We start from the raw sequence: 21,448 nt of genomic DNA on the forward strand, positions 1-21,448 counted from the left end.
AGCATTACTTTATAATTCAATATATCCATCATGTGTTGCATGATATACTAAAAATGACAGACTAGGTGATGGTCTTAAATGAGACTTATTTTGGGAGTAGGGTTATATTACAAGCATTCTGAAATGTCATGCTAGGGTCTATTTTCAAGATAGGTTTTTTTTCTAGGAAATATGGTAATAACAATAGAAAGCACGGGGAACAGGAGAATGAAAGAATAAATATTTGAAAAATTAAACATTGGAAGGTGAGAAGGAAGAAAAAGCTAAGATAAAGGATCCTATGAAGGGGAAGTGTGTTAACACGTTCCAGGTTGGACCATAAATTGTGTGTCTCACTGCTAAGAAGCCCTGATTTGACTTCATCACATGATGTTATATGGCTAAGTTGTGTATGCTCCTATGTGAAGACACGATGCTAAAATGAAAACAGTCATTGTTATTTCATGGCTCTCTTCTTATTAAGCTCAGTGATAAATTTTTCTTTTATTATTCTTTTCTTGTTCCTGGCTGGTTCTTCTTATTTTTGTATGGGATATTTGTATGTAAGTAATATATAATTTTTGTATACAAATATAATTTATTCATTTTTAAATTTTGAGTATTTCAACTTGTAAAATTTGTTCCTGTTAGAATGTCAAACACAGAAAATGGATGATTCATGAGATGAATCTATATATTTCATCATGGGGGAAAAAACCTATTACCTTCAGATGGATATGCATTAGATGAGTATAATTTTGTGATCAATACATTCAGTGAACATAATATTGGTCTGGATATGAATGTGGAAATCAACAGGAGGAAGGTCAGCCAATAATGAAAGAAATCTGGTACAACATAAATACATAAAACTACAAAATGTAGAAATTCTTATAAGAAATATTAACTGCAGCGATATTTTGCTTTGTATAAATTTATACTCAAAATTGTAATTGAAGTAACAATAAATATGCCATACAATTCATCTTTAGCCCAAAAAGAAAACAGCAATGTTAGCAGGGTGTGGTAGCACACTCTTGTAATCCTAGCACTCAGGAGTCCTAGCTGAGGCAGGAGGATTGCCATGAGTTCAGGGCAGCCTTGGCTACATAGTGAGTTCAAGGCCAGTCTGTAATAGACAGTGTGGTCCTAACTCAAAAAACAAAAATAAAAAACAAACAAATAAAGCGAAGTACAACAATGCTGAGGATCTGTTACACTTGGCAAGATGAGAATCTTATAGGTATATTATTAATTATGAGGATAACACCGTTATCAGACATTAAATTATTTTGGTCTGAAAATAATATATATGCCAAAGACATAAAGAATGCCAGGCAAAGTGGCATTCATATTTGGTTAATAAAATGTTTCCATTTCTCTGACAATACCACATGCAGAATCAAGGATCCCTTAAATAATCTTAGAAAAAGCATGGAATAAATTAATACATTAAGCCAGGTGTGGTGGTGCACACCTATAATGCCAGCACTAGGGAGGCTGAGGCAGGAGGATCCTTGTAAGGTAGAGACCAGCCTGGGCTACAAATTGAGCTCAAGGACAGTCTGAACTGCATAGCAAGACCCTGTCTCAAAAAAAAAAAAAAGTAATTAATACATTCAAGAATGCAGTAAACCCTGGGAAAGTGTAGTTATAGATGAAAATATGATTTTATGCTGAAGACATTTGCATTTTCACCAGTACATCAAAGAAAAATGGCACAAACACAGAATAAAATTATATTAAATTCTGTTTTCTTAATGGTTAAACCTATGATTTAGATGTCTATGCCAGAAAAAGTGCAAACCCTTCAAAGCATGGACAATCTTACAATGTTGTTTTGAAATTAATGATTGGGTAATTATTTGAGTACTGCACATTACACACAGGTAGTTATTATTCAGGTACACCCCTGGCACAAAAATCTTTACTGAAAACAAATATATTTGCAGCTCAGTACAGCCAAATGGAAACTTTTTCCCAGTACAAGCAAAGACAAAAATGCAATGAAATCATAAACTTTGAAAAATTTTCTGATGTAAAATTTGTTAAATGGACTGATAAAAGAACTGCTTATATTTTAACAAATTGCAAAAATCACACATGTACATACACTAATTGATCGAACAGCTAGAAACATAACATGTGATCTTGTGCTTGATTACAATAATGCAAAAAAAGGTGTTGATATAGCAGACCAGATGTCATCATCTTACAGTTCATTAAGGCAAACATTAAAAGAGTATAAAAAATTATAATGAAGCTAATTTGTGGTACAGTGGTTGTAAATGCACATTATGTACACCAGTAAGGGGGTACTCATAAGACATCCATATCAAAATTTGGAGAATCATTTATTGATAAACTATTAAACCATGAAAAAATGCCACATGTGCAAATTACTTGAAAAAACATTAACTTTATGTGGAAGCTTATTTACGATCATCAAGAAATGCATGCAAGCACCACAGAGACTGTTATTAAAAATTATCTCAAAAATGGGTGTCTCTGTGGCCACAAAAAAAGCCAAATAAGTTGTGACATTTTTCACTCTGCTTACATCAGCCAACTTTCTGTGTAAAATATTTTAAATAAATTCACAAATATAAATATATTTTCATTTAGTGAAATGAATTTGTTGATTAGTGTAATAATTTTAATGTGTATTTAAAAGTGTTAATGTAACTATTCAAATTTAAGCAACTAAATAGATTTGATTTGCTTATAGACTTTTTAAATTTTACTAATAAAAAGATTGATAAAAGTGATTACCATTGGTACCACCAGTGATACAACTATCAGACGAGACAGTCGTATATGCATGATTGATAATTCAAACCTGTGTGAAAGTGTTAAAATAATAAATGAATGGAACAGAAAAGAACAAACCAAAAAAAAAAAAAACAAGAAAAAAGGGAGAAAAAGAAGAAAGACATGAAAAAGGAAAATTCCCCAACCCTTACTCACAAAAAAAGTGAGGATCAAACAGAAAAAAGAAAAATGAGTCCAAAAAAGAGAAAAGAATTACTCTGTGTGTGTGTGTGTGTGTGTACACGCACAATATGTGGCAGGATTTCACTATGAAGTTGGGCTGACCTTGAACTCACTATGTAGCCTAGGTGGGCCTCAAAATCAGTGATCCTCCTGCCTCAGCCTCCACAGTGCTGGGACTATAGGCATACCTGATGTTCCATATTTTTGAAAGAATTATTTCTTCCCAGGAGCTTCAGCTTTGCAATCCAGCAAGTCACAGTTTTCTGTAAGTCCCTGACTTACTTACAAATATCTGAGTTGTGAACTTTCACAGATATGAACAGATATATTATAAACTTTTATGGATGCAAACAAATCACGGAAGTAGCTCATGTCACAGTTCTGCTGCTGTGTGCTTATTGTCCTTAAAAGTAAAAGTGATTCATTTACAGTATGTGAGTGTGTGTTTCTATTTTTAAAACCTTACACCATACATTTGTACAAGACTCAATTTATTGGACTTATGAATGAGTCTGACTTGCAAACATCCTCCTGGAACAGAACTCATTTGCAAGTTAGGGACCTGCTGTACATAATTTTATGTCCTGTGTGTTTGTGAGGCACTCCTCTGTTCCAGAGGTTCCCTCTGTCCATTTATCCCAGGCTTTGACAACTTTCCAGGCCAGTGTGTGTCAATTCCTCATGTTGGTACATGGGAAAAGAAATCAGACCTCTGATCTGTGCTGGATGTAGGCAGCAGGGCAAGAAATGAAGCCCACTGTACTCTATGCCAGCACTTTCAGACCCAGCTGAACAGAACACAAACTGGGCCTGACTTCTCACCATGGAGGGGCAGGCTTGTGTCTCTCCAGGACTGAGTTTAAACTTCTCAGGGAGCTCTAAACCTAGCCTGCTGCCTGTCCATGACTATTTTCATGACCATCTCTCACCCAGTCACTGTGGGAAGGTTACGCTGGAAACCCAGAAGTGAAGTTGTTTTTTTAGTTATTCCGAGTCCCACCCTTAGAAAATCAGCCAAATTTGATTATTTGGTTTCCTGGTTAAACACCAAAATGGTACCTGATTATACATTCTCTGGCAATACAGCATGAGCCAGCCAGGCATGGTAGCGAATGCCTGTAATCCCAGCACTTGGGAGGCTGAGGCAAGAGGATCATTGCAAGTTTGAGAGCAGCCTGGGCTACAAAGTGAGCTCAAGGCCAGGCTGAACTGCATAACAAGACCCTGTCTCAAAAAACCAAACCAAAACAAAAAATATATGTATATATGGCATGAGTCACACTGGCATGATTCCCTCTACACTGTTGGCTGCTGTGTAGGAAGGAGTCACCTTAGAGAAATATCCTACACCCCTTTCACAGTTCATAAAATCTGTGGGTGCCTCTTGGGGCCAGCGACATCTGCACGGCCCTCCATTTCTCCCTGGAGCTCTCAACCCTGGATGCTGACCTTGCATCTCCAAACCACGGTAAGCTTCCAGACAGCTTTGTTATTTTTTTCTGCATTGTGTTCTGTCTCTCAAGTTTATCTGTATCCTTAATTTTCCTGTCACTTCTTTTCTAATTCTCAGAGATCTCTTTTTTCCTCTCCCTGTCTCTTTGCCAAGTTGTTATTTTTCAAATATCTGTATTCCAGGCCTCAAGAGGATGAACTTTGCTGTTGATTGCTACTTCACCATTTTGGTTTTCCCTAAATCATTACTGTACAGTGAAATACATGACGGGTCAATATTGACTCTCGCACTTTGGCTACTATGCCTGATGGCGTTTTGAACAATCCACTCTTTTTCTGTGATTGAATTAGCAGCCATTTTTTATCACACCTGTTTTTGTGTCTGTGCGCCTTCTATCTCAGTGATCATCTATTGCTCTGTTAAAAATAGGATATTAAAATTGAGCTCTGAAACCTGCATTATAATGCCTGGTAAAAAGATTCTACTCCTAGTTCTTCTTTCCCTAAATTTCCTTGGTTTATTTCAGGTATTTATTCTATCAGATAAGATTTAATTCAATCTTTATCAGAACAAATACTAATTTAAGAGAACACGGAATAGCTGACATTTTATAAATGTCAATTTGCCCCACTCAAGGGTGTTAACTGAGCTTTTACCAAATAAAATTGTATTTTGTTATTTCTCAATAAAACTTTAGTCCTTCCAGCATGACCTCATATTTAAGTTTCGCAGAGTGCACAGCACTTGTAAGAAATAAAGTCAAGGTTAAAAAAAAAAAAAGAGCAAACAGGTGAGTTAAAATGATTATGTTCAGGGCTTAGGTGCAGCTCAGTAGCACAGCTCTTGCCTAGTGAGGGTGAGACCCTGGGTTCAATCCCTACTCCACAATAATACAAATAATTTAAAAAATAAAATGACATGTGGATAAGGCTCAGTGATGCAGCACTTACCTAGTCTGTGGGTGGCCCTGAGCCTCATGATCAGATCCCTGAATGTTGTCTTCTACTGATATTCACCTTACATTGACGCTCATTCTGGCCTGGGAAAGTTGACAGATACTGGAAGGTATGCCACACTCCTTGTACGCTAAATTCAGAGCAGCCCCGGTCTGGTCTAGTCTCTCAGAGTCAGAAGTTAAATCTGCTCTGTCTTTTAACATCACACATAGCCTCCTGGTAAGTGAAATCAGCTAAGCGGTTTTTGGAAGCAGGCTCCAAGGGCTCATGACACTTGTCTCAAGTGGCACATTCTGCAAATAAGACCCACGGGTCTGAGATTTTTCCATGATACCAGCTTTTCCTCGGGGTGAGATCTGCCATTCACTGCCTTTCTCCCATCTTCTGGGACCAAGACAGGTGGTATCCAGGTCCTAGGGTCAGAACTGACAGGCTTATCTATGCAGAAAGGTTAGGCTTCACCTGCGAAGTGGCACACACCTGTAGTCCAAGCACTCACGAGCTGAGGCATGAGGAATGCTACCAGCCTGGGCTACAAAGTGAGTTCAAGGCCAGCCTGAATTGCATAGTGAGGCCCTGTCTCAGAAAGACTGTCTTAGTTACTTTTTTTTTTTGTTGTTGTTTACACAAAATACCCATTACCCAAAATTAAGGAAGGGAAGTTTTATTAAGTGCACAGTTTGTGGAGACTTTTGTCCATAATCAGCTGGCTCCAAGGCAGGGTGGAGTGGCACAGAGGCAACACTTTAAGGCAGAACAAGATAGCAAAAGCAACAAAAGCAGGAAGGGGGAAAGAGCAAGCCTCTTTTTTTCCCTTATATTGTAAGCAGGTTATCACCCACTAGGACAGGTGTAGCATTCACATTATGGCAAGCCCTCCTCTTGCACAGGATGAGGACATTTACAAAGTGAGGATCCTGGCCCCTGGCTGAGTTGCTTAGTTAGACTTTTAAACTTGTCATTTTGACACAGTGTATCAAGCATTACAAAGACCAGAAAAACAACAACAACAACAACAACAACAACAACAAAAAGACCAGAGAAGAAAAGAAAAACAAATGTCAAGATCCTAGGGAAGCATCAACTTAGGATATGAGAAGTGGCGAACGCCACTGGGAAAACAAGAGGATTTGTGATCAGTGCCCCCAAGTCACATCTTGAGTCACATGGCAATTACTGGACTGATATTGAAAGAGCTAGAGGCCCATGTGACCAGAGCCAGAGCCCAACAAAGGTTGTCACTAGCTGTTGACTCCATTTCTATCTGTCCAGGCTCATGAAATGTGCAGTTACATATAAGCTAGAGAATCCACATGTAATACTCATTTTACAGCCTCAGAAAGAAAAAATATCTCTGGCGTGATCATATAGTGTGTGAAAGGCAGAGCTTAGGTTTGTCTTTGCTCCAGGTGACTGAGTCCCCATGCTCTCAGTGACATCTTGTGTCACTTCGCACCACCTCCCAAGAGCTCTGTCAGGCCACACAGTTCCTACCCAGCACACACTTATGCAACACACATAGCTGAGCTGCAGGGATTTTATTAGAATTACCTAATGCAGAACAGGTGAGGGCAGATGTCTGCATTCCAGCTTCAGCTGAGAAGAACAGGGCGGGACGATAGTGCGAGGATCAGGCACCAGTGGCAAAGATTCAACTCTTTGTTTTGTGAGAAGAGTGCGCGAATATATTCAGCAATGTTTGCAATATCCTGGAACACTGATGGATTCTCCGATGAGAATTGTTTGTGTAAGGCGATTTGGAGCTGGAAGAAAGTAAGACAAGGACAGACAGAGTTGGCTTCAGGCTGGTTCTGGGCCTTTGGAAGGACTATCTGGTTCTCCCAGAATCACCCTACTGCTCATCTGCAAAGAGGGAAAACTCTCTGTGATTCACCTACTTTCCCAGGAAGCTCTGGCCCACAGGTCCTCAGGAGGAAGGCTGGCCCTGGCAGGAGGAAGATGGTCCCCTGACCACCCGTATATGACTGTCAAAAGGGAGTCTGTACAACCAAACCAGCAAGACCGGGAAGATGAGGAGGTTCTGGAAGGCATGGTAGGGGCCAGGTGTGTGAGAGGAGCAAGGTGTCTGAGTGTGGGTTGTTATGCAGTCTCCCCTACTTGAAACCATCTGCTAAGTGTCCTGTACATATGAAATGCACATGTACATGTAATAAGCAACCTCGTGGGTCTTGTGTGCTTATCTTACTACAAGAAATCCTGTTCCTTGGTTGGGAGATCACTCACTTTGCCAATCTGACAATAAAAGCACTTTGGAATATAGGGTAAGATACAGACCATGGGAAATCTGCATAATAGGGGAAGAAGAACCCTTTTTAAAAAGTCAGGAGATGCACAGAGCAGGTTGGGTAAGCAGCTACATGTAGCCAGAGGCTGACTCAGAGGCCTCAGGGACACAAGCCTGGGAGTGAAAATTCTGGGTGTGAGCACAGAGACGATGCAGGTGGGTGTGGGGCTCTATCTCACCTGGTGGGGTAGCCATCAAGGTGGGCACTAGAGGAAGTGAAACTGCACATGAGGAAGAATTCTTCCAGTCTCTAAAGCAAACCTCATGGGCTCCTCCATGTGCAGGAGCTGCACTAAAGTCTCCTTACTGCAGAAGCTTAACACTGCTCCTGCTGTGCTACATCCTCTAATCCGGGGATGGGTGGAAATCACAGGAGTGGAAACACTTTCTACATTTCACTGAGACTATTCTCCTGCCTACCTTTGTGTGTGCAGGCAAACTGTTGTTAAAGGAACAGGTGTGACAGCATAACAGGCTGGATGTGTACATGGTATGATCTTGCCATAGAATGGAGCAAAGCTCTTTGTGTTTCATTGGAGATCTCAACTGTCATACTATATATGATTTTATGATCTTTTTCTACAGGAAATACTACCATATGCTGTAGATGAGAAGGAGCAAAGGAATTCGAGAGGAAGTTACCGAGGAACTAGCATCCAATATCTTGGCTTTGAGTCCTCCTTCATTGTAGCAATCCTGGATTTTTCCAAAGGCGGCCTTTTCTGCTTCAGTAGCATTGACTATATCAAGGGCATCAAACAATGGTTTCCTGATTCCCACAGCCAATTTTGTGAAGACAGCATAAAAGATAGGACATCCTTCTGCTGAAAACACAGGTAAGAAAACATCTCATTAAAGGAGTTGCCAGGATAGGATGGGCTGAGGTCCACGCCTCCCTTCCTCTTGTATGTACTGTCTGCTGATTGATTTTGCTTTGACATCAGATAACTCGGTTGAGTTCCTGATCCTCTGAGCAAGGAGATTGTGGGACCACAGAGGAAATCGACTCTACAGTATGTGGTGCGCCTAAAGAGAGTCACCAGAAAAATCTCCCCAGCTTTCAGAAAAAGCAACTTGGTCAAGCAACGGCCATGAGTCATCTAGAGGACTGACACTGACCGAAGAACTGAGAGACACTGTACATGGTTCCAAGGTAAATCCTGAGATTTAGCTGACCCTGATAGATAGCAAGAACTTAATTTTAATTAATACAGATCTCACCTTAACTTGGTCTTTGAACAACCAGCCAAGAAGTATAACCACAAGATGTATAAAATGCCACAGTAATACTAATTTCTCAAAAAAAATTTGTTATTCTTGTCTAAAAGATTACGAAAATCCAAGTAACCATATAGATGAAACCAACAATAAACATGCTAGATTCCTTCTACCAGGATCCACCAAATCCACCTAGTGAAGACAGTTCACAACTTGATGCCACCCTGGAATGCATTGTCAAAGAGGGATGAGATCTTCAAACCAGTGGTGAAGTCTGCTGCTAACACACGCGTCACAGATTCTTCAATGGACTGATTACATTAACAGGTTTGCACCTTTTACTTCTGTTTTTAGTCTGCTATGGGGGACACCAAGTCCAACAATCCTCGCCATGTTCCAATGGCTGCAAATACAAAAACAAAAAGGAGGAAATGATGGAGACTGCTGCAAAGTAGACCTGAGAAGGATTGAAATTATTCAATGGGCTTTTCATGTTCACTTGTGAATCTGTCCAAGGCCTAGGCTCCTTACCTGGAAATGGTGGACTCATAATAAGTAAACTTCTGTGAGTCACTAATCTCTACTAAAGCCTGTAGTGGTGGATGAAGTCAGAAAGCCTCAAAGGATAAGACAAGATCACAGCCAAGGACTCTTGGATCAGATCTCAACTGGATAAACACTATAGCCTCAGGCATCTCACTCCTGAGTGGACTAATTTAATACCTTACTTAGAGAAGTTCTTGAGTGATTCCATGCTTCTTGAGTACTCCCCTCCCTTCTTCTGATAACCAAATAAATACAGGCCAAACAGAGAAGGTCTTGATCCCAGCCCCAAGAGAAGCTTGAATACTCTGAGAGGGCTTTGATCCTCCTGGAGCCAGGAAATCATTCCATTTGCCTCTTTTTATTTAGCCTTCACTGTAACCTCATTCAGGAGATTGCAGACCTGATCAGCCCACAATAACTAAGGCATATTATTAACCCCATAATCCTGCACACCCACTCCCTTGCCTCAGTGGGAGGTTCCTCCTCAACTGTGGCACTGAACCTGTGGCTTTCTATTCTCACTGCCACAGGCAGCCTTCCCCAAGCGTACAGAAGATTCAGATGAGGGAGTCTCCTCCAGTCTGATCCCAGTCTTGCCTCTCGGGCAGGCTGCTGCGATGAAGCTGGGAGGAAATCCTCATTCTGCCATTGGAGAACTGAAAATCCCCCTTTTCAGAGCAAATTCAGGCTTTGATTACTTTGCTGGAAGTCGTGTTTGAGATTCACTGCCCCACCTGGGGTGAGTGTGAACAGATAATGTTAACTTTGTTTTCTTCAGAGAAGTGAGAAAGGGTTTGAAAGGTGGCTGAGAAACAAATGAGATTAGCTAAGGGACAAATCATCAGGTTTCGAGGAAAGGGCTTCTTTCTGTGGCTCATTACCCCACCGATCTAGGGAAGGTGACAAAAGTGTCGCAAGATGCAGAAATTGGAAGGTATTACAGAGATAAACTTGTCCCAGCTGATAAAGGTCACCCAACCCTTGTTGCATGACAGAGAGGACACAGAATGGAAGTTTGAGCAGGAGCAGAGGAAAGAGATGTTAGCAGCTTACAGGAAGGAGGCACAGTGGGAACCAGGCAGAGAGAGAAAGAAGGGTAAACAAGGAAAAGGCCTTCACATTCCCTTGGGTCTGGTGTGCCTGCTGTAAAGAGAGGCCATTTCAAGGGAGAGTGTCCAAATCTGCTAGACAGGGAGAGAAGAGAGAAAAAGAAAATGTTTGTGGTGGAGTCAGGGGAAGTTTTAGATTGATGGAGTCATGGGTCCCCGTCCCTTGGCCCTGGGAAACCCATGTTAACTACAAATGTAGGGGGAAAATCTGTTGGATTTTAACAGACAGTGGCATTTCAGCCAGTAGCCCCCCTCCTAGGTAAAAAAAAAAAATTATTATGGTTCAATTTGGACAAAATATATTTGAGTACACTCTGATTTTGTAAGCAAATTGTCTTGTGTTTTTGATTGTCTCTCTGTCCAATCTGTAAATAGCTCTTTGATTTGAGCTCTACACATTTTTCTTCTTTTTGTATTTTTTTTGGTAATTTTGAAACAATTGTCTAAAATTTAATTTGGCTTATAGATAAGCATCATCTAAGTAAAAGATATGCTTCCACCAAAAGTTGCTGGCTGGTCAAAATGATATTAAAATTGGTTCTATAAATGTAATGCTGATTGTTGTTTATGTATCATGATTTGAGAGCCTCTCTTTGTTCAGTAGAGATCATCTTTTCATGGATTATCAAAAATTTATTAAAATAATTAAATAAAATCTCTTAGGGTGGGGAGAGATTATTAGACAGGACTCTGATTGATAAATGAAAAGCAGCTGCTTGGAATAATGTTAAGAGGTTTTTGTTCATTAATAAGGAGCCCCAATAATTGCCATAGCCTTATGGAAGACACCCCAATAGATACTGTTCAAAATATATTACTGCATTATGTTTATGTTCGCCATTGTCAAAAGGTTAAGTTTTCAAAAAGAAGGCAATAAGGTTTTTTAATTAAAAATTGCTATTGGTACAAAACTGAGAAACAAAATAATAATTTGTTCTTGTTAATTTCATGGTGTAGTAAATGTATTTATACCTTCTAAATGTACAGTATTCTAAAATGTAAAGCTGTGATTATCTATAGAGATAGACATTTTCTTTCAGATTCAGACAACCGCCTTTCTCTTGTGCCCCAGATATTTGTGATAAAAGGTTCATGTCAAGTCAACGTGAGGGCCTATTTGTAGGACCTCATGTATATTAAAAATAATAGTATATTAAAAATAATATTATTATGTTAAAAATCATATTAGTATTGTAATGGTTAATGTATGGCTCTGTTTAAATAAGCTTCTTACAATGGCAGAATTCTGTAGAAACTCAAGCTATATAGATCCTGTTTGGCTATGAGTATAATACAAGTTTGACATTGTGTCACTTCATTTATTACCAGAATTAATTTATCCATGTTGTTGGCCATTGACCTAATAGCTTCATGTTTTTCTTTAGCTAAATTGCACATGGACACATGATATTTGAGCTTTCTTAGTGCCAAAGTTTTGTGGTATGACACAAATAATTTTACTTGCCTTCTCTGGGCCTTCTGTGTTTATCTGTAGAAATGATGCATTGAGTGAACTGACCTTTCCTGATACTTCCTAGGGTATCTTTTCTTTCTGAGAACTTAACTGATCACATATTCAGAAGCACTTACATATACAGAAGTGTGATCAGACGCTCTACTGGGAATTTGAAGTTATAGAACATCTCTACTTAAAAGGAATACAAAGTGTGTCTAGAAAAAAATCAACGTTATGTAAACGGATAAAATTAATAACAGCCCAATGTTACAAATTTGTTCGATATAAGGACAAAAAATTACACCAAAGCATCTTATGTATTAGGTAGAGATTACTGACTAGAAGACTGTTCTATTCCAAGATGGAGATTTAAATATGTTACAAAAAATGTCATTATGACTATTGTGTTGTAATACTACATTTAAATTTTCTCTGTAGAATTATATAATTGCTGTCTGTGAACACTCTACAGGGATTCACCTAATAGAACATTTATGCTTGGTGAGAAGTAGCAGTTCTCTTGCTATACTTTATATTTCAAGCCTCTTCTGGACGTTTAGTAACTGAGGTTTGGAGACCAAAAATTATAAGATAGATGGGGGCGGGCTGGGGATTTAGCTCAGTGGCACAGCACCTGCCTGGCAAGCCCAAGATCATGAGTTCAATTCCCAGTACCAGAAAAAAAAAAAAAAAGATAGGTGCGGTAAAGGGATAACCAATATGGCCCTAGTCATCCAAAAAAAAAGTCAGTCTCCTTAAAATACTCCTTTTTGCTGGTTCCCAAGCCTGGGACAAATGGACATCATCCAGTCTAGGACTTGTGGGCAAGGAATGTCCTTGTTGTAACCCTTCACCCTACTGTACCCAACCCCTATATCTTGCTTAGTCAACTCCCACCTACTTAGACTTGGTTTTCTGTGTTGGATTTAAAGGGTTTTTTCCCTATTCTTTTATCTGTTGCATCCCAAGAGTTGTTCAGTTTTGAAGAAAAAGATCCACAGGGAAAAACAAAAATATACTTTACTAGGGGTACCTGAGGGCCCTCAACCCTTCCACCCTTTTACTGACATCATCGGAGCCACCTGAGCATGACTCCGTAAACACAATCCAGGCAATCTACACAGCCAGACCAGACCTGCAAGATATGTACCTCCAGAACCCTCACTTGACACTGTTCTTGGATGGCAAGAGCATGATAATCAGTGGGGTTTGGAGTGTGGAAACAACAGTTGTTACCCTTGAGCCAACTGTCAGGTCTGAGGCCTTGCCTCCTAAAATGTTAGCACAAAAGGCCAAACTGATGGCACTTACTTGGGCTTTAAAAAGAGGAAAAGGTAAGCCCAATATGTCTTTGCTACTTTACATGCACGTGATGCCATCTACCAGGAAAGGGGCCTCCTGATTACTGGGGGGGGGTACTGAGAGTTTAAACACTCTCAAGAGATATTAAACTTGTTACAGGTTGTTTTGCTGCCAGTTAAGGTAGCCATGATCCATTGTCCAGGCCATCAGAAAAATAATTCCTTAGAGGCCCCCCCAAAAACAAGCAACAAATTCAGCAGCCAACAAGCTGCCATTGGAGACTTACACCCTGTGGCCCAAGCTCTAGTGGCACCGATCCTCAAGCCACCCAAATATTCAGAAGCAAAACTGAAGTGGGCCACTACAGAAGGAGCTACAAAACAAAATGGAAGGCAAGTTTTGCTGGGAGGAGAGGTGTTCCTTCCAGAGGCTGTGAGACATTTTGTGATCCAGGAGCTGCACAGCCATACTCACTTGGAAAAAATAGCGATGGCTGAGCTGTTTGACCATCCCTTCTTCATCTGTACACTTTAGATTCTATGCACTTCTGTGGCAAAGCAGATGTGTGGCTTGTGCTCACAACAATCCGGTTTTTCATCCACAGAAACTGCCCAGAGTCTGCAGACAAAAAACCCTGTCTTTTGAGAATATTGATGTGGATTTCACAGAAATCAAAATCACCCTTAAAAACCAAAAATATCTGTTGGTCCTTGTTATGGTTTGTGTCTGTGTGTCCCCCCCAAAGCCTCATGGGGTCATGGGGCAGGCTTTTAGAGTTTGATTGATTATGGGTGTGAGAGCTACACCCGCCCTGGGGTGGATAGTTTGCATATGTAAGGGAGAGGAAGAGGCTGCTTGCGGCCATTCCTCCCTTGTGTGCTTGTTGCTTTTGCTGTGTTCTGCTGCCATGAGCTGTAGCCCTCTGTCATGTGCCACTCTGCCTTGTAACCTGCCAAGTATGGACTGAAACCTCCACAAACGGTAAGCGAAATAAACCTTTCCTTCCTTAATTTTGGGCATCAGGCATTTTCTCCCAGCAACGAGAGAAAAGTAACCAAGACAGTCCTCATTTACACCTATTCAGACTGGGTAGAGGCAATCCCCACAAGAACTAAAACATCTAGAGAGGTAATAAAAGCTCTGATGGAGCTAGTTATTCCCCAGTGGGATCTCCCCATGACAGTGGTTCAGATACTGGGCCTGCCTTCATGGGCTGAGTGGTTCAGAGCCTTTCCACAGCCTTGGGGCTAAAATAAAAGCTACACACCACCTACTAGCTGCAGAATTCTGGCCAGATAGAGAGACAGAATCAAACTTCAAAGTCTACCTTAGCCAAGCTGTGCCAAGAGACTGGGGCAAACTGGATGACAAGGTTGCTGATGGCTTTGCTGAGGTCTTGATGCACCCCATAGCAGGATGGGCTCACTTTGTTTGTGATGATGCTAGAGAGGCATCCCCTGCTTTTGCAGTCTTCAAAGGACTACAAGAGGTAAGGACTCTGGATGGACTGGGGAGCACCTTATAATTACACCATTGTTTACCCCCGAGAAGACTCTATTCGCCGTTGGTAAGCTGAGCTGGCCTCACTGCATCTCCTGTGTGACCAGAAAGATGTTCTATTTATAAGCCCCCCATATAAGTTTTAAAACCCCTACTAGTGGTGAGACAAAGCCAATCCTGAGACTCACCCTTTCACCATACGTGAGGTTCAAAGAAAGACAATTAGAGTGGATAATGATGACATAGACTTGGTAAAGTGGAGACTCTATATGTGACCAAAAACAATGAAAAAAAGAGTATAAAAGGAGTTCAAAATGTGGTCCAGCAGTTACATAACCAGATTAATTCTTTCACAAAAGTAGTGTTACTAAGGGAAGACTCATTTTACTCTTTATAAAACAAGGGGGGGTATGTGCTGCCCTTAAGGGAAAAAAAGCTCTGTTTATGCAAACTACTCAGGAGTCATCATAGATGTTCTTGATCAGTTGGATTAAAAAGAAAAAAAAAAAAAGGAAAAAACATATAGCCACCAAGAGTGATATAAAAGACTCTTCAACTAGGACCCGGGAGTAACCTCCCTAGTTGCTGGGATCACAGGGCCAGTGGTGATTATTGTGGTGGTCCTTACTTTTGGGCTGTGCATAATTAATTGGATAAAAAATAGGTTCCAAAATAAGGTAAACCAAACACAAATGATAGTTCTAAAAAACCCCACCAATTATAGAGTGGAGACCAGATCGTAAAATGTATGAAAGACTATATATGTCCTCAAAAAATACGTCCTTCACAGGAAAATGATAGGGCAAGAGAGACTCCACTTGCTGTTTTTAACTCCATATTAAGAGAAGTCACTTAAAGTTCACTTAAACTAGAGTTGATCCCCACTTTTCACCCCTTGACTTTGGTTAATCATCAACTCGTTTAAGGAAAAACAGTCATAAAATAAAAACAAAACAAACAGAACAAATTGAAAAGTGGGCTAGAAGTTAAACTCCAGTGATCATTTAAAATTCAACTGTCTGATCTTCTGGGACAAGGAGGTAATAGTTACTACAGAAACCTAAAATATACTTAAAGTAAAGGTGAGGCCCAGTTCAGCAGGGACATCTTTGGCTCCTGGTTAGACTGTCCATTAGCCAGCTAAAATAAAGCTTTCTTCATTCATGCCTTTTCCATTTCCATGTTTATGTCTTTGTTAATGAACTCGCTTGCCATATCAACTTCTCACCACCTTACAAGATCTCTGGTCAGGCTTCACACAGTTCCCACCAAGCATACAGATATGGGACACACACAGCTGGGCTGCAGGGATTTTATTAGAGTTGCCCAATAGAGATTGCACAGGTGAGAACAGGTGTCAGGATCCCAGCTTCAGGAGAGAACAACAGGGCAGGAAGATGGTGCTAGGATCAGGCCCAGAGGCAGAGATTCAACTCCTCTGTTTGAAAAGCATTGCCAAAAGATATCTTGGAAATTTTACAATATCTTTGGCTGCTGTTTTCAAACTCTCCGATAAGCAATCTTTGCTTAAGGTGATTGTGAGCTGGAAGAAAGTAAGACAAAGACACAGAGTTGGCTTCAGGCAGATTCTGGACCTTTGGCAGGGCTATCCAGTTCTCCCACACTGCTCATCTGCAAAGATGGAAAGCTCTCTGATTCACCTACTTCCCCAGGAAGCTCTGGCCCTCAAGTCCTCAGGAGGAAGGCTGGCCCTGGCAGGAGAAAAATGGTCCCCTGACCACCTGTACATGACTGTCAAACAGGAGTCTGGACCAGCAAACCAGCAAGACAGGGGAGATGAGGAGGTTCCGGAGGGCATGGTAGGGGCCAGGTTTGCGGGAGGGGCAAGGTGTCAGAGTGTGGGTTGTTGTGCAGTCTAATCTACTTGAAGCCATCTGCCAAGTGTCCAGTACATATAAAATGTATGTGTACATATAATAAGCAATCTCATGGATAGTGCACACTTATCTTAGTAGAAGAAGTCCTGTTCTTTCATTGGGGGGGTCAATCATTTTACCAATTTGTCAATAAAAGCACTTTGGAAAATAGGATAAGACACAGACCATGGGAAATCTGCACAATTCGGGAAGAAGAACCCTTTTTAAAAGTCAGGAGATGCACAGAGCAGGTTGGGTAAGCAGCTACATGTAGCCAGAGGCTGACTCAGAGGCCTCAGGGACACAAGCCTGGGAGTGAAAATTCTGGGTGTGAGCACAGAGACGATGCAGGTGGGTGTGGGTTTCTATCTCACCTGGTGGGGTAGCCATCAAGGTGGGCACTAAAGGAAGTGAAACTGCACATGAGGAAGAATTCTTCCAGTCTCTAAAGCAAACATCATGGGCTCCTCCATGTGCAGCAGCTGCACTAAAGTCTCCTTACTGCAGAAGCTTAACACTGCTCCTGCTATGCTACGTCCTCTAACCTGGGGATGGGTGGAAATCACAGGAGTGGAAACACTTTCTACATTTCGCTGAGACTATTCTCCTGCCTACCTATGTGTGTGCAGGCAAACTGTTGTTAAAGGAACAGGTGTGACAGCATAACAGGCTGGATGTGCACATGATATGATCTTGCCATAGAATGGAGCAAAGCTCTTTGTGTTTCATTGGAGATCTCAACTGTCATACTTTATATGATTTTATGATCTTTTTCTACAGGAAATACTACCATATGCTGTAGATGAGAGGGAGCAAAGGAATTCGAGAGGAAGTTACCAAGGCAGTAGCGTCCAATGTCTTGGCTTTGAGTCCTCCTTCATTGTAGCAATCCTGGATTTTTCCAAAGGCGACCTTCTCCGCTTCAGTAGCACTGACTACATCAAGGGCCGCAAACAATGGTTCCCTGAGTCCCAAGGCCAATTTTGTGAAGACATCATAAAAGGCAGGACAACCTTTTGCTGAAAACATAAGCAAGAAAACATCTCATTAAAGGAGTTCCCAGGATGGGCTGGGTTGAAGTCCATGCCGCCCTTCCACTTGTATCTACTGTGTGCTGGGTGATTTTCCACAGAGTGCTGCCCACCCTCATGACTGCTGCAATCTCAGACAGAGGGCACATTCTCCATGAGGCACTCTCACAGGGAGCAGTTCAGGGGCCAGGACAAGTGACTCCTTGGCCCTGGGCACTACCCAAGCACAGTGGCCTGTATGTTACTGGACTCCACATAAGAACAACCATCACCCCAAATCCCTTCCCTACTCTATGCACAATTAATGACCCATCTGGCATCAACTCTTTCCTTTGGTTCACAGGCTGAGGGCTCCAGGGCTTTTCTGCAGGACTCCCGGGCAATGATCTCCCCGATGCCCTGTGACTCTGTCTCCACAAGCTGCTTGGAGGTCACCGAGGGAGGGCGGGGTGAGATGAAGTGGGGCAAGGATGAGGAAAGCCTTCTGCTCCCTCTGCCCACTCTCACCCGTCTGGAAGCCCAGATCTGTGGTCAGCAGCAAGGCCAGCACGAGGAGCGTCCCCTTCATGGTGTGGATTCCTGAAGTGCTCTGCTCAAGGTGAGGTTTCTGCTGCTTTATAAACCACTGGCTCTTGGAGCCCAGCCCTCACCCTTCCCAGGAGCTCCAAATGCTTGTGGATGAGGACACGTGATCTCTGCCGCCTGAGGGGAGTAAGCACATGGAGCACCTCCCGCTCAGGAGAGCAAGTTTCACAGAGATGTTCACCCTGATTCTTTGGCAGATAAGTGACCACACTTTTGCCAAAAAAGCAATTGAAGCTGACCTTTTTAATTGGCTTCATTGTGAGTGAAAAATTCTATTGTCACTGCCCGGTCACCTCTGGTTCCTGATCATATCCTTCCACCCAACTCTCCTGGTTCCAAATGATTCACTCTTTGAAATAAAAAACAGACAAGTCAGGGTCAGCTCTGTGTCACCATAAGCACCAAAGAAATCTGCACAAAATGGACACATGCTGGCTGTGTTTAAGACCTGGAGAAACGTGTGTGGGTCTGGGCCTAACTGAGGTTGATTAAACATCTTAGCTGTTGCACATAAAACTTGCATGTGGCCTCTATGTCCCAAAGCAGATGAAGACATAAAGAAAATATGGGACCAACATGCAGTGGAGTCCTATTCTTGTATCAAGAAGGATAATATGCTCAAGTTATTTGTAGAGAAATGGATACACCTTGAGACCATGATACTAATGAGTCAAACATGGAAGGTTACATATCCCATGGTTTCTCTTATATGAAAAACCCAAAGTAAAATGGATTTAAAAAGGAAAATAAAGGCCAGATGATTGAAAAGAGACAGACCATGTAGAGAAGTGAAGTGGATCTGGGAGTATGGGGAAATGAAATAGAGGGGAAGGGAAAGTTAAAAGGGTCAAGGCGTCACTGTATGAGTACCAATTCCCCCTCCATGAATGTATTTCTCATATGTCCCGATCATATACTGATATAAAATGGGAGTGAGGATGCATAGGCTCCGCAGTCCCTGGAGTTCTCCCCTGAGCAAAGGTGAGCACCATCACTGTGTCCAAAGCACTCCTTAAGCAGAAAGTTTGTCAGTTGTGTTTGGGCACAGGTGTAATCCCACCACTCAGGAGGGTGAGGTAGGAGGATCACTGTGATGGGTAATGCTTCCATTTTACCCACTAACTCTGCCATTCCACTGTTTGATTCCTGTGGCTCCAGCTTTGTCCTTTCTCCCGCCTGTCCCACCCATCCTCATCAGCAGAAAAGGCCCAGAGGGCAGATTGAACAGGATATGCCCCCCAGTCATATCAGCAAACTAGGGAGCTCCATCTCCTGCATAGAGACACTATGTTGTCCCCAGCTCTTCAAGCTCCAAGGGTTGGAGTTCTAGAGACCAAGATTGTAGCTGACAGTGGTATTAGGCCATCTGCACAGACTCTCAAGAGTTCAGCTCAACATTCTATCCTAGTAAAGCAGTTTGTTGCAATGAATCAGGTAAGTCCATGAGAACTGTAATAGAAGTCAGCCTGTAAATGCTCACGATAGTCAATCTGGACTAATTTGAGCAACAAATTAGATAACATTGCATTGGATTATAACCCAAGTAGGACATATGAGTCTAGTCTGATATAAATACTTGAATGAATAAATGAGAGAGGAAAAGACAAATATTCCTTACAGTCGAAACCCAAGTGGTATAGCGTATGTAGAAACTCCCCCTCCCAGAGGACAGTTTGCTTCCCCTCCCTCTTTGAGGGTGGCCTACACAGCCAAAGAAAAGGGCAGAGAAAGGCAAAACAGTAGCAACCAGAGATAAGACATGTTGGTGTCCTGATATGCATAACAAAGACCCTTGGCCTCTGTGTTCACTTCATAAAAACTGTAAGTTAGTGTCAATGATGAGAAAAACACCAGGAGATTCCAATTGGTTGCTGAGAGCTTCCCTCAGTGATAAAATACTCGCCTAGAGTACAAGAAGCCCTAGGTTCCATGTTCAGGACAACACAGAGAAACACAGAAAAGAAAACACTCATCTTGAGGCATAGTCTATATTTCATCAGTCCTGCTCAAGACTACAAGAACATCAACACAAAAAAGCCTGAGATGTTACCTCTCACCAGAGCACGTAGTGGATATCTGACAACTGGAGCTAGGCACTAGGCACCTCTTACCAAGACAGTTACTGGATGTGAATCCTGTTTGGCACAGAGCTCTAATCAGCATCAAAATGTTTGTTGTGTCCTGTCATCTGCTCTGAGATGTCACTAATTCTGTCACTGTTGACTTAGAGAAAAGGACAGTCAATGCCTCTAGCAAAATAGTGCTTAATTCCACTTTATCAAAACATTTATAGTCTTCACATCTTAAAATTAAGAAGTTAATTTCAAAAATACATAGGTATCAAACACAGCTTTAAAAACCCTCTTGTTTATAGATTCCAGAAAAGAGAATAGCATTTGAATTCATCTAACAGGCTTTTTCTTTTGCTCCTTCTCTTTCTTCCTTTCTTCTTCTTCCTTCCTTTCTTCCTTTCTTGCGCTTTGTTTTGTTCTTGAGATGTTGGAGATGGAACCTGGGGCCTCATACATGCTGGCAAGCACTCTACCACTGAGCAATACTGTCAGTCCCATCTAACAAAGAGTTATGAAAGAACCACTATGTGTTGGTCCCTGAAGATACAACATAGTACACTAAACCTCTTTTGAGGCTATCCGGTCAAAGATTCTGAGATTGTTTATGTTAAATCCTTCCTGGTCTTGTCACAGGATCCCCAATGTTGGTAAGGTTGCCCAATGTGTGTTTTGAATTTCTCACCTCCTAGTCCTGAAACTGATGTCTTTAATGATCCTTTCAGTTCTTCTGAGACTAGTATATCCTCTCCACCAAATAATCCAATCTCCATCAGTTCCCCTGCAGACTTTGATGCACTTTCCTTCTCTGACCCTTTTTAGTGTAACTCCATGATATTAAAGTAACAAAAGTATTCCAAGAGATCTCAACTATGATCCACCTAAAAAGAAAAGCACTTGTCAAAAGTGGTGGTGCATGCCTGTAACCTCAGCACTTGGGAGTCTGAGGCAGGAGGATTGCTGTGATTTCAAGCCCAGCCTGGGCTAAAAGTGAGCTCAAGGCCAGGCCAAATTGCATAAGAAGTATAAGTATTTATACTCTTTATAAATAGCCACGTACTTCCCCTC

At 41.5% G+C, this 21,448-nt stretch overlaps 1 protein-coding gene across 1 annotated transcript; it reads right to left on the bottom strand.

The window, feature by feature from the left end:
* Nucleotides 1–8,938: 8,938 nt before the first annotated feature.
* LOC102021647 (major allergen I polypeptide chain 2-like) lies at nt 8,939–21,153 on the bottom strand. Its single transcript, XM_013522294.1, has 3 exons — nt 21,066–21,153; nt 17,533–17,714; nt 8,939–9,308 (listed from the first exon to the last, which is right to left on the bottom strand). Exons 1-3 carry the CDS (start codon nt 21,151–21,153, stop codon nt 9,264–9,266), a joined length of 315 nt encoding a protein of 104 aa, XP_013377748.1. The 3' UTR covers nt 8,939–9,263.
* Between the last annotated feature and the right edge of the window lie 295 nt (nt 21,154–21,448).

The sequence above is a fragment of the Chinchilla lanigera genome, unplaced genomic scaffold (assembly GCF_000276665.1).
Source record: "Chinchilla lanigera isolate Chin_1 unplaced genomic scaffold, ChiLan1.0 scaffold00067, whole genome shotgun sequence".
Lineage (NCBI taxonomy): Eukaryota > Metazoa > Chordata > Mammalia > Rodentia > Chinchillidae > Chinchilla > Chinchilla lanigera.

What these genes read in the sequence shown, in the direction of transcription:
- LOC102021647 (XM_013522294.1), bottom strand. Translation starts at nt 21,153, where the DNA reads ATGGAGATTGGATTATTTGGTGGAGAGGATATACTAGTCTCAGAAGAA. An exon ending in ATCAGTTTCAGGACTAGGAG is followed by an intron (nt 17,715 to 21,065) that starts GTGAGAAATTCA and finishes TTATGTTTTCAG; the next exon opens with CAAAAGGTTGTCCTGCCTTT. An exon ending in CATTGGACGCTACTGCCTTG is followed by an intron (nt 9,309 to 17,532) that starts GTAACTTCCTCT and finishes TTGTATTTGCAG; the next exon opens with CCATTGGAACATGGCGAGGA.